Source organism: Notechis scutatus, chromosome 3, assembly GCF_049901735.1.
Source record: "Notechis scutatus isolate UNSWTSFEM ecotype Mainland chromosome 3, rNotScu1.2, whole genome shotgun sequence".
Taxonomy (NCBI): domain Eukaryota; kingdom Metazoa; phylum Chordata; class Lepidosauria; order Squamata; family Elapidae; genus Notechis; species Notechis scutatus.
Genome location: NC_142011.1, coordinates 14,981,769 through 14,994,958, shown reverse-complemented (window position 1 = coordinate 14,994,958; position 13,190 = coordinate 14,981,769). Strand labels below are relative to the sequence as shown.

The 13,190-nt window shown below is 38.1% G+C and overlaps 1 protein-coding gene across 3 annotated transcripts; it reads right to left on the bottom strand.

Moving 5' to 3' along the window:
* Nucleotides 1–306: 306 nt before the first annotated feature.
* On the bottom strand, nt 307–11,209 carry LOC113410330 (androgen-induced gene 1 protein-like). 3 transcript variants are annotated; one of them, XR_015748427.1, is made up of 7 exons: nt 10,866–11,209; nt 9,163–9,306; nt 6,423–6,524; nt 5,630–5,745; nt 4,849–5,000; nt 3,116–3,318; nt 308–2,792 (listed from the first exon to the last, which is right to left on the bottom strand). XR_015748427.1 is itself a non-coding variant. In XM_087959242.1 (6 exons), the coding sequence occupies exons 1-6, from the start codon at nt 11,031–11,033 to the stop codon at nt 2,767–2,769; spliced, it is 708 nt and encodes a 235-aa protein (XP_087815368.1). In that variant the 5' UTR covers nt 11,034–11,209; the 3' UTR covers nt 308–2,766. The 3 variants fall into 3 exon arrangements, 1 of the variants encoding a protein (XP_087815368.1); XR_015748428.1 differs by lacking the exon at nt 9,163–9,306 and having other exon boundaries at nt 307–2,792; XM_087959242.1 differs by lacking the exon at nt 3,116–3,318.
* Nucleotides 11,210–13,190: the final 1,981 nt, after the last annotated feature.

Sequence of the window (13,190 nt, the reverse complement as noted above, 5' to 3'; positions counted from 1 at the left end):
CTGCTATTCTATTCTATTCTATTCTATTCTATTCTATTCTATTCTATTCTATTCTATTCTATTCTATTCTATTCCTATTCTATTCTATGCTATTCTATGCTATGCTATGCTATTCTACTCTATTCTTTCCTTTTCTATTCTATTCTTTCCTATTCTTTTCTATTCTATTCCTATTCTATTCCTTCTCCCTATTCTATTCTATTCTATTCTATTCTATTCTATTCTATTCTATTCTATTCCTTCTCTCTATTCTATTCTTTCCTATTCTGTTCTGTTCTGTTCTATCCCATCCCATCCCATCCCATCCCCATTCTCATTCCCATTCCATTAGTTTTAGGATATGCACACTTATGCAACCACATTATTGTACATTTTTATTGTTACTTTTATCCCCCTAAAAGATTTCAGTTTGTTGCACAATGTAGCCCCATAGTAAGATAGGTAGCAAATAAATTTAACAATAAATACATTGAACAGCTTTTATGTTATATTAAAGGTGGATAAATTCTGAAATAATTTATCTTGGTATGATTTTTTTTACATCTCAAAAACCTGGCATTTTAACAGTGGTGTGTAGACTTTCAATATCTACAGTATCTGTGGGCTCTTTAATCAAAATTACTTGGCAACTTTAAGATGTGTGTGCTTCAACTCCCAGAATTTCCCAGTCAGCATCTTAAAGTTGCCAAGTCTGAAAATGATTAAACATGACATTAAGGAAAAAGGTGTCAGGTTTCTAAGTGTTAAGAACAACAATATCCAATATTTTATGCACTTTTTGTTATTAAAGAGTATATTTAACCAACATGTTTTTTTAAAGAAATGGGCTTTTAATTAGTTTTCATCTGCTTTGTACATGAAGGAAATCATGTCTGAAAATGGCTAAAAACAATAATGGACACCATGACAATAAATGGCATGCTGGAGAAGTAAATTGTTTCAGTATTCAAGAACTAACATAATGGAACAAAATAGAGGCAGTAAACATGTCATTAAACATGTGGTGTGGCTGTACTTAACACAGCACTTCCCTCTTACCCCTTTTGGAAATAAACTAATAGAAAGCTCTATATATATTGCACCAAAGGAATTTTCATAAGCATTTTGTTTTTCAAGATGTAAATTGAAAATATTATGACTGTTTGCTAATCCTGACATTTGAAAATTACACTCTAGATTAATTCTGACAGTAAGTCTAAATAGTTTTAATAACAAATAAAACATGGGTTGCTCTGTAGAACTTCTCCAAAATCCTGACAATCTTAGAGAAAAAAAAGTCCAGTCTAACAAAAACAGTACTGCAAAAGACCGATTAGGAGAACAAGTCAAAATAGCCATCCATATTTGGCTATATCAGAATATAGACTTGTATAGGCAAAGAAGAATCTATATGTCCTGTTGGACATCTACTTAAGTATGAGCCAGCAGTGTGCTGCAGGTGTCAAAAAAGCCAATGCAGTCCTAGGCTGAATAAACAGAGGGATGATATCAAGATCATGTGAAGTGTTAGAATCACTTTATACTGCACTGGTAAGTCTATGCTTGGAATACTGTGTCTAGTTTGGTCACCATTGTCCCAAATAAGTTGTCAAGATTCTAGAAAGAGTGCAGAGAAGAGCAACAAAGATGATTAGGGGACTGTAAAATAAAGTGGACGAACAGTTGCAGGAACTAGGTTATCTCTAGTCTAATGCAGCAAAGAACTAGTGGTGACATGATCTCATAGTCATGATAATCCTAATGATAACCCTAACCCCAACCTTAACCCTCTGCTCTCCAATCTCTATCCTTTAAGCAAAAACAGCTCTCTATCTTTTTTTAAAACTTCATTTGCTGTATTACTGAATGCCTGGAAAGAGGGTGACAAAACCTGTAAGTTATTTATCTTGACCCCGGTGCTGAATAGAAGAGGAAAGGAAGCAAGCAAGCAAAGAAAATCTTTCTCCAGCATTCAGGACCTGAAGAAAAAGCAGAAACAGGCAGCCAATGGCCAGGGAAGAAGCTGGATCCTAAAGGGTGTCAGATAGGCACTAAAGTTTTCTAAGCTCTTTACCGAGCCCAACATTTCTGTTGTTAAGTGAGACATTTGTTACATGAGTTTTGCCCCATTTTACAACATTTCTTGCCACAGTTGTCGAGTGAATCTCTGCAGTTGATAAATCAGTAACACTTAAGTTAAGTGAATCTGGCTTCCCCACTGACTTGGCTTGTCAAAAGGTTACAAAAGGAATCACACGACCCTGGAACACTGCAACGGTCGTAAGTATGAACCAGTTGCCACCCATCTGAATTTTGATCACACGATCATCGGGGGGATTGCTACAAAGGTCATAAGTGTGAAAAACGGCCAGAAGTCTTCTTTTTTCAGTGCTGTTGTAACTTTGAATGGTCACTAAGTGAACTGTTGTAAGTCGAGGACTACCTGTACTTGCCTGTCTGACCCACTTTAGGATCCAGCTTTTGCCATGGCTTTTTACTGTATGAATCGGGAGCTTGTGGCCTTCCAAACTGCTGTTGATTAAAACAATTCCCCTTTCTTGAAGCCACAGTAACTGGCATTGCTGGGAACTGTGGATCAACAACATCTGGAAGACCCAAGATTCTTCCCTTCTGCTCCAAATGAGGAGATTGAGAAAATGTTATTTTTTCCCCTGTAAACAGTAAGAACCAGTTACAATCAATAATGTTTTCTAGGTTCAAGTTGCACTGTATTCCATTGAGTGAGCTTGCCCTTTTAATGAACTGATGTCTTTCTCGGGGTCTTCTCTACATGCACTTCTTTCTACGCCTTGCTGTAGGGGAATAAAAGATAAACAGAATGTTAAAACTATTTGGCTATTCTGCAAACTTTCAAAATTGACAAATAAATAAATAAAATAAACTTAGCATAGTAATTTATGTCACTGTGGCATGGATAGAAAGACCTCCCGACTTGTTTCCCTTTATATATGGAAGAAATCCCTACAAATTTATGGCCAAAACTTTCCTTCTTCCAATTGCTGAATTACACAAGGACTACTGCATTGGGCTCAGCTGCTCATGATAACCAGGGTTCTTTTCTATTTCACAAATATTTACATAAACTAGTGAAAATATTAAAAAATTAAATGCCTACCAGAAAAGGAAGCCTGGCCTCTAAGTACATTCACTGAGGATGCTAAGGGGTCTCTCCAAAGAAAGCCCTTCAGAGAAGGGGACTCTTTCCGTGATAGCCACCTGTTGCACCATTAACAGTTAGGTAAGCATGTGGTCTTCTCCAAGGTCCTAGTAGTGCACACTGAATTTAGGTTGATTTTGAGAGAGCCAGGAAAGTGAAATCTGTGTAATTGAAGAGGGGGTGTTAGCCGAACTACTTCATATTCAGGTAGCTGAAAGTCCATCCCTTTTTATTTTTAAAAACGTTATTAAATGAATAAGGCACCCAGATCAATTATGAACTTTTGGTGGTGTACAATATGCACAATTTAAAAGAAGTTACATTAAATGCAATAGTATAAAAGGAGTGTCTGGAGAAACGACCATGCAATCAATCACAAGGGGTCTGCCACTCATTCTAGTCCAAGGTTTAGGACAGTGATGGCAAACCTATGGCACACCTGTGAAAGGTGACAAAACTGACGTTTTGGTGACATGCCAGCATGCACTAATGCCCAACAACTATTTTTGAAAGCACGCACCATTCTCGATTTTCAGAGGCTGCGGAGGTCACATGAGAATGGTGTGCACCCTCATGTAGCCTCCAGACCCTTTAGAAATTATTTCAGGCCAGCCTTGACACTGCCATTGAGTGGTGTTGTTCAGAGTGATGTAGGTCAAACTCAAGGCCTGGGGGCCTGATGCGGCCTGCGGGGTGCTTAGATCTGGCCTGTGGAGTTGTCCTGGAAACAGCAAACACTTGCAGTGTCTCTGCCAGCGAAAATGGAGCCTGGGAGAGCTGCCTGCGGTCCTCCTGAGTTCCGTATCGCTGGCAGAGGGTTGCAGGAGGCTGTCGCAGTTAAAAATGGAGTTTGGGAGCCCGTTTTTGCGGGCAGAGTGCTTGGGCCGCCACAGGCGCACCCTGACACGAGTGATGTCGAGCTGGCCATGCCCACCCTGACCACGGCCAGCCGCCTAAGGTCAAACATAACCATGATGCAGTCCTCAATCAAGTTTGACACCCCTAATCTAGGTGATAGAGGGGTGATAGAGAATTGTTTCTCTTTTCTTTGGGTATTTGTGTGTGTGTGAGAGAGAGATACCAACAGAGCCAAGATAGGCATTTTCTGCATCTTTGACACATCTTTGAGCCCAAAAGGCTTGCCATCACTGGTCTTGAGCAACTCTTAAGAGCTTGTCTAATAAGATTAAGGCAGAGACTTTAACAGGATGTTATTGCAGAGGGCAACTGCTAGGGCAGAGAAGGCCTATTTCCTGAGTTCCGTCAGATGTCTTCACTTAATCAAAGGTGCCCAAAGCATGCTGACTGCCAGATGGCACAGGTAGCAGGGTGGGATTCTACCAGTTCTGTCCGGCTCTGTAGAACCAGTAGCTCTGAAGAGCAGCAGACACAGAACCACAAATCATAAATCACCGAACCAGTAGTTTCACCAGTCTGATCTACCCCTGACAGGTAGCAACTATAAAAGACAGGCAGCCCCTTGAGTAATCAGATCCTATATCTTGAAGGGCTACAGAGATGATAACCAGTACCTTGCATTGCACTGGTAATCATTATGACTGGTACAAGATTCTTTCTTAATGAAAAACAAACTGAAAAATGCTTATCTCATGAACACATTAAATCCTGGAAAAGTGTAAGCAGACAGGGCGCTGGAAATGTAGAAAAAGAGGGAAAAAAGCATAATTTACCCCACAACCATTTTGTTAGGTGCTCCCCAAGGAAATAGAAGATGAACATTATGCCCAAAGCGACAGAGAGAAATATTGCCTTTCCAAGTAGGCCAAGCACTCCTAAAACTGGATAAGCCCAAATCCCTGCTACATGATGTATCCAAATTATCCTAAAACAAAGCAAGACAAACATCATAATGAAATACAAGAAGCCAAAACAGATTAAATATTGTATCTATTTTGAGGTTATCTGAAAATATTTGGGCTAAGATTACAAAGTTATAATAATGAAGTATTAAAACAGTAAAGGATCCAAAGGGCCCAAAAGCAAGAGGAAAGAAAGGTTAACTATTCCTATTTAAATCCTAGGAGACAAAATGCTTGACAATGACTGCTTCCTAATGGTGAATCTGTTATCTTTCAGATACTACTACTTCCAGATTTCCATTACTGTTGTGAAAGATGGATTTGGGCTACTTGGAGTTGAAGTCAGCAATATCTGAATGCTACTGGTTCCATAGTCCATGAAAGATTGAGGTACTAGATTTATGATAGATACATAAGTGGCAGTGAAACCATATATATTACTGTTATAATTTTGCCTGCAAATTTATATAGTGTTTTTAAATATTCTGGAAGAATTATTCAGTTGTTCAGAAAAAAACAATTGCTCCTCTCTCCTCTCCTCTCTCTTTTCTTGCCTTCCTCCTTCCCTCCCAGGTAATACAAAAGAAACACCTGAGCAAAATGAATAAAATGTTTTAAATGTAAATACATTTCTCAAACAATGAACACCTACCATGATAGGTATACAGCTGAAAAGATGCCAAGTCCCAATATTCCTTTCCATCTAGGAGGATACTTATGTGAACATATAACCAGCTCTATGAAAAGCAGCGGCAGGATAGTAGTGTGCTAAAAAGCAAAAGGAGAACATAAAAGTATGATGTATGGAAAGAAAAGCAGTTGTATTGCTTCTTAGTCTGGTTTCAGATCACTAGAAGTCATGGTGGCACAGGGGTTAGAATGCAATATTGCAGGCAAACTCTGTTCACAGCCTGGAGTTCGATTGTGACCAGCTCAAAGTTGACTGAGCTTTCCATCTTTCCAAGGTCAGCAAAATGAGGATCAAGATTGTTTGGGTCAATATGCTGATTCTGTAAACTGCTTAGAGAGGGCGGTAAAGCACTATCAAGTGGGGGCGTGCATAAGCGCACCAACGTGCCTACCGTCCCTGTCCTATTGTTTCTCTTATTCTTTTATTTTTCTTATATGTACCCATTTCATGTATTCACAACTATGTATACATTTATACTTATTATCTTGTAAACAATTGGCAAATAAAATAAATAAAATAAATAGTTCTGAGTTTTATTGCTATTGCTTTTCTGTTCCAGCATTATTGCAAGAAAAATACTTTCAAGGTATTTTTTCTGAAAACAGAAGATCCTGTCAAGTTATAGCATTCCTTTTGAAAAGGCTATGTGAATACAGACAGTCCTCAAGATACGACTGGCCATTTAAAATGCTGATAATCTAATTCATAACAAATTGCATGTGCCACAAGAAGACCCTAAGCTTCAAATACTTACCATGGTGTGGTTAAGCCAATCCGGATTAACATCGTCCAGCTCTTTAGGATACACTAGTTCTCTGTCAATTGCATAAAGGCCCCAGAAAGCAACAGCTACAAACTGAGAGAAAACACCTGAACATTAATGGGAACCTCAAATGTTGGAAATTTTTTAGATATCTGGTAGTCACCATCTTACAAAGTTTGCCTTTGTATGTGTATGAACATAAGATGGTTATCGTTTTCTCCAGATAAACATATGCCTTCAAACATATTCTGGATCATGCAGTGCAACATACATTGTATCTGCACCTGTAAATTCACGGGGAGTCAGGTGGATATCAATTTGCTGAATTATTAGTTGTTTAATTTATAAGCCCTCTCCTTCTCAATTTCAGAGCAACCCTCTTTGCTTTAAAGAATCAAAACTAAATATTATGTAATTTTAACACTATATTTTGTTATGTAAAGATAGATTTACATAATACAATAAAATAAATAAATAAAGTAAGTAGGATGGATGAGAAAATTAAACTTTTCTCCCTACTCTATTAATAAAAATTGCTGTCAAATTTTATTTGCATTTTAAATCTGCTATTGCTGCCAATGAAATTCTCATCTGAAATACAAATAGCTGATCTATAGAGGCAATTTTTCCAGAACTAGGCCAGGAAGGAGAAAAAAAAAAGGACATTTCTAGCAATCTTTTAAAGAAAACACATAGGCACAGAACACTGACCTACTTGGCTGAAACATTAACTTCCCAAAGTACAGTAATTATAAAATTCAAATTATAATTTTTGTACATTGGAAATCAGGAGGAAATTTCAGAGCTAATAATTGGAGATTTCAATTTTGTGACATGCAAATAAGTTTAACACATAAAGTTTCATAAATAAATAATAAGGTATACAAGTTTCACTTCATTGCCCATTTTTACCATTTGAGCTCTGTCTTTTGATCAAGAATTTATTTTTTAATTAACCCCCTAAAAAAGTTTGAAAACCCCATTTTAGGACTCTTCACAAATGAACACGGCTCAATGTGTATTTTGGTCCCTACTATTTGAGCGGAAATCCCACTCTATTTGCTGTTGTTTTTTTTTACTTAAAACTATGCACAAGTATATCTTTACTAGTAGATGTCAGAGATATTTTATAAAAACTATTCAAAAATACATTTTTAGTGCCTTTTAGCCAGTGCTGATTCCTGGCAACTGCTTGGGCATTGGCCATTGAACAAGTCTCTCTAATTTTGGCAGCATTTTCATATGTGGTTTGCAATCGCTTCCTTCCTAGGGTATAGCGAGAGTCAAGGGCCCAAGGGCCCTTACCTGATTTTGTGCTTAAGGAGGGACTAGAACTCAGTCTCTGAGTGTCTAGTGTTGTACCTTAACCACTACATCAAACTGGCTCATATTTCTAAGTAAAATAGAATAGTAAAAGCTATCTTACTTATCCTCTTGAGCTCCTTTCTATATACCTCAAATGGCAATATCTTCATTATAAGAGTTTTGGAATGAAGCAAGATGGTTTAATACAAGTAGTCCTTAACTTATGACCATAACTGAGCCCAAAATTTATGTTGTTAAGTGAGAAATGTGTTAAGTAAATGTTTTGCCCCATTTTATGACTTTGCTTGCCACATTTGTTAAGTCAATCACTGCAGTTGTTACATTAATAACGTGGATGTTAAGTGAATATGGTTTCCCCATTGACTTTGCTTGTCAGAAGGTCGCAAAAGGGGATCATGTGACTCCGGGATACTGCAACTGTCATAAATGTGAGTCAGTTGTCCAGCGTTCAAATGTAAGTCATGTTACCATGGGGAAGCTACAGCGGTTGTAAGTGTGAAAAATGGACATGTCACTTTTTTCAATGATGTAACTTTGAACGGTCACTAAATGAGCCATTGTAAGTTGATATATAATAAAAGTCTGCAGAGAAAATTCTTTCTAACCCCTTTAGCAGCAATGACCATAGAAGGTTTATTTTCTTTTGTGTAAGTAGCATGTTGTGTGTTTGTTTGTTTATGATCTCCCTGTGTGCTGTGGTAGTGTATTCATGAATACTGGGCAGCAGAGGGGGAACTCCACATTCAGTACTATGGGGCACATAACTAGGAAGGAAAGCAGGGTCATAGAATGGAGCAGTCACCCCCAGCCCCCGAGAAGTTTTTCCCAAGCCAAATCTAGGCCTTTTTCAATGTTTCTTTTGCTAGCACTGAGCTCTGCACACATCTCTTTGTTTATGCCCCTTCATTATGAGAATTGACCATTTACTGACTATTTGTTTTCTGTTCTTCAACAGGCCAAGATAGTTGCTTTAAGGAACAAAGCCACCAATTTTCTTAGGCAAATGCTACAGTGGAAAAAAATTTGGTGCTATATAGGAGGACAAAATAAATGTCCACCATGATGAGGTTACCATTGAGAAATCAATGTTGCTTTTGTTGATTTTATCAGTAAACAAGCCAATATACTTGTTTACCGTGATTATGGAAAGGAACATGTGGTTCTTAAGAAAACCATCTAAAATTTCATGTACCTTTAAGCATGGGTGTGGAACGATGGTCCTTTTATGACTTATGGATTTCAACTCCCCAAAATTCTGTGCTCAGGAATTCTGGGACTTGAAGTCCACAAGTCATAAAGGGGTCATCATCCCCCACCTCTGCTTTAAGTAAATCTGACTCAATTTAATGCACTTAAAGTACAGCATGGAATTATTTAAATAATAACAGATATTATAATTACTTACTAAGCCAACAGGGAATACATATGCAGAGAAGATGAAATCTCTAATAGGCAGCACTATAGATGACACTTTCTTTTCTTGGGAAGGGACAAACAGAGCTACAGCATCAATTGTGACACACAATAAGTACAGCAATGTCTGAAAAAGCTATGAATTCAAAGAAGTTATATTCAAAGTGAAGCATACATTTTTTCTATTATTTATAATCCAAGAATAAAATTTAAAGTTAAAAGCTATGACTTGGGATATTTTTATCTCTTCTATTATATTTATCTCTTCTATTAAGTCCCTTAATCAAGATTTCTTCAGTACACTATATCAGGTATTTGAAAAGATTTAAAAAGTGAGAACTCTGAATCTACATTTAAATCAATTACTCTTCACCTAGTGGTTTGCTGATGTTTTGGGATTGCAGTTGGTAGAATTTCCAATGTGGTGGCAAAAGTAACTCAGCAACAATTGAAGGGGATCAACAATTTATCCTTGCAAGCTAGCAGGTTCCAATATGTCTCTGGTCTCTTGTACCCAGAATCACCATAAAAAAGCCATAAGTTTACCTAGTTTTTATGTTGATCAAAGACGATCTGAGCATTTAGCAGAGGATCCATATTAGAGAAATAATTGCTTTACAACTGATCTAGCCACAAAGGGAGACATAGGTACCCATCATGGTTTGAAAATCCTGCAGAGACTTTTGTGGAAATGCAATGCAACAGGTTTTTACATACAGGCAAGTTGAGCTAAGATCCCAATGGTTATTCTGACAGGCTGATTTTAGCAGTAGAAAGAGATAAGGAGCCATAAGGATAAGGAGAACATAATAATAAGGGAAAGAAACTATTTGTTAGTCTAGTGGTGTGGGATTTTATTGACCTAAAACACCGTCCAGACATTTTAATCAATGAATTAAAGAATCAATACATTATACATACAAGTAAACTCAAATGCTTACTTATAAGTGTAATACAAATGAATCCAACCCGAGTATTTATTCCACATCACATCATTCAATATTGCTAAAAACCAGTTCCTGCAAAACATCAATTAAATAATCATACAATATTACACATACAAGTAAACCCAGATGCTTACTTATAAGTGCAACTGAAATGAATCCAACTTGAGTTTTTATTCCACTCATCACTCAGTATTGCTAAAAACCACAGCTGGCAAAATTTGGCTGCTAAAATTCAGGCTTGTGTTGGGACTAGTTTTCCTTTCCCTATTTCTGAGGACACCAGGTCGGGGAAGACTGATTTAAGAGTCTCCATCACTTGAGACTTTCAAGAAGAGACTGGACTCCCATCTGTCAGAAATGGTGTAGAGTCTCCTGCTTGGGGAGGGGGTTGGACTAGATGACCTACAAGGTCCTTTCCAACTCTGATTATCTGTTAAGAGACTCTTTGCTCTGCCTGTTAACTTTCCACATGTTCTGGACTGCACTTTCCAGAATCCCCAGCCAGAACGGCCGTCGGCTGGGAATTTTGTAGCCCAACTCTAATCACATTTATGAAGGAACTATCTCCATTACAACCCCAAAGTGTACTAAACTGACCCTTTCGTTTAAGGTAAGCTCACTCCCCTCTCATCCCGCCTAGCTTCGCTCTCATTGGCTCATCCTACCCAAAACCCCTCCTCCGCCACGTGCGAAGGGGCTAAGACTGATTTGGGCAAGCGCAACAACGCCTGTCGTTTCGCGTGCCCACCTGGTTGAGGAAGGTCAGATATTTCCATTGGCCGCCATAACTGTCGTCGTGCACTTTCCGGACCGGCTTGGGCAACCCCAAATTTTGAGTCAGGGCGAAGGTCGCCCAGAGGAAGCAGAGGAAGTGCAGCAGGGCCACAGCTCTCTGACCTCTCACGGCCAACGGCATGGCTGTTCATTCCACGCCGTGGTGGGTAGAAAGCGGTCATAAGGGGAATAAAAGTTTTAAAGGCGCGGTGGCGCCACGCGCCGGCGGATCCTCCGCGCAGGCGCTGAGAGGGTATTGGTGCTCAATCGCCCGCCGCCATCTTGGCTGCCTTTGAAGGCGAATTTTGGACCGTGACGCTTCCTCACCTCACAGTGGGCCGTGATGTCTCTACCTTGGGGGGCGGAGGGAAAGGAAGAATAGTGATTTTCTTGGTCTAAGTTTCGTTATTCGATAAGTGCAGGTAGAGTTGAGAATATTTGATATTTCTGAAGCCGTACGAACTGCTTTTAGATATTCGCTCCCGTTAAGGGATGTTTTGTTCACTCCCCACCCCCCCGATAAACTTTGGAATGGTACTGACCTGACTGAGATAGGAGGGGCCTAAGCATATAGGCGGGTTGTGTAGGGACTAAGAACCAAAGGTATATTATAATAAGCCTGCTGTATGAATGCAGACTTTGACATTTGGTCTGAATAAATGACGAGAGTTGAAAATGTTGAGATTTTCTTACAAATTTTATTTTATAATTTACCTTTTTACTGTTGTTTTGGTTAGGAATGTTGATAGTACAGATTCAGGATGCACTTTTAGAAACTAATTTTTAAGGGGGTAGGCACCGATGACATGAGACCTGATTAATGTTGAATGAGAGACCACTACGAAATAAATCCTAGGCTCTAAATATGTGGAAAATATTACAAAAGAAGGCAACAGTGTACAATTTTTGAATTGCAGCCAAGAAAACCAGAATATGACATGCCTTTAAAAACAGAAGGAACCAAGCTTTATATTTACTTCAAAATGTTTTTTTAAAATCTACCACAGATTTTTAATATTTTTATTTTTTGTCTTTAAAAATGGTGGTAGCTTATGTTTGTTATTTATCTGTAAGCCATTTCAAAATTGTTTTGTGTGCAAGGTTATGGGAATACTGTATATTTGTATAAGATCAATTAAAAAATGAAATATGCTTATTTTTGTATGTGTCTACTCAAAAGTGAATTCCACTGATTTCTGTGATACCTGTTTCCAGGAAAATACTGTACTTTTGCAAATTTAGAACTCATTCAAAGGACATTGGGAAATAAAATATTTAAAATATGTTAAGTCACTATTTGAAGATCAAAGAAATTGTGATTGATTTCCAGTGTAAGGAGTTATTGATTTAGTTGTTGATTTAGACTAACTTCTTCATATTTCCTTTGTGTAGTTGTCCCATGGACTATTTTGAAACAGCTGTTGACAACAAATTAAACATAATCTACTGCTATGTTTGTGTGATCCTTCTCTTAGGTATGTAAATTAGTAATCATAACCACAACTTCTTGTAATGGATTTGACTGAGTAAACAAAAATATCTGAATATACTCATAATAGTTTAACTGACATGAATAACCCATGGGGTGGGGGGGTGAATCATATAAGTTCTTCCAAGTAGCTGCATTGAAACAGTTATGCCCTCAGAAGCTTATATTGATTGTCCTTTAAGTATATTTAGCATGTAAAGTATAGAACAGCTTTGTTGTACAAAATGCAGCTGGCTGACATATGGAGAGTTACTAGAAAAGAATCAGTTCTTGTTTCATTATACAGCTGAGTGCACAAGGAAACATAACACTTTATGCTGTGTAAGAAAGTGCATTCAGTCATAATTCCTCAGTTTTGCAGTAAATAATAGAATAACTGAGTTGGAAATGACCTCGGGGGTCTCAAGCAGGAGACCTTATATCAGGGCTGCCAAACTCATGGCCCACAGACCAGATGAGTCATGCACTGGCCATGCTTTAGTGGTTTAGTGAATGGTTTAGTGAAGGGAAAAAAGTCAATATGTCATGTGACACTGTGACGTTGCAAGTTTGACAACCATGCCCTATGCTGTTTCAGACAAATGGTTGTCCAATCTCTCCTTAAAAACCTGTACTTTTGGACCACCCCCAACTTCTGGAGACAAGCCATTCCCCTGATACAATTAATCAGTGTAATCTTAACTGTCAGGAAAGTTCTCTTTAGTTCTAGGTTAGTTCTCATGACATTTGTTAAAGAGTACAGACTGTTAGATCTTCAATATCTTCTGTACCTTGTAAATAGCACAGTCGGCTAAAATGACTGCCAAATCT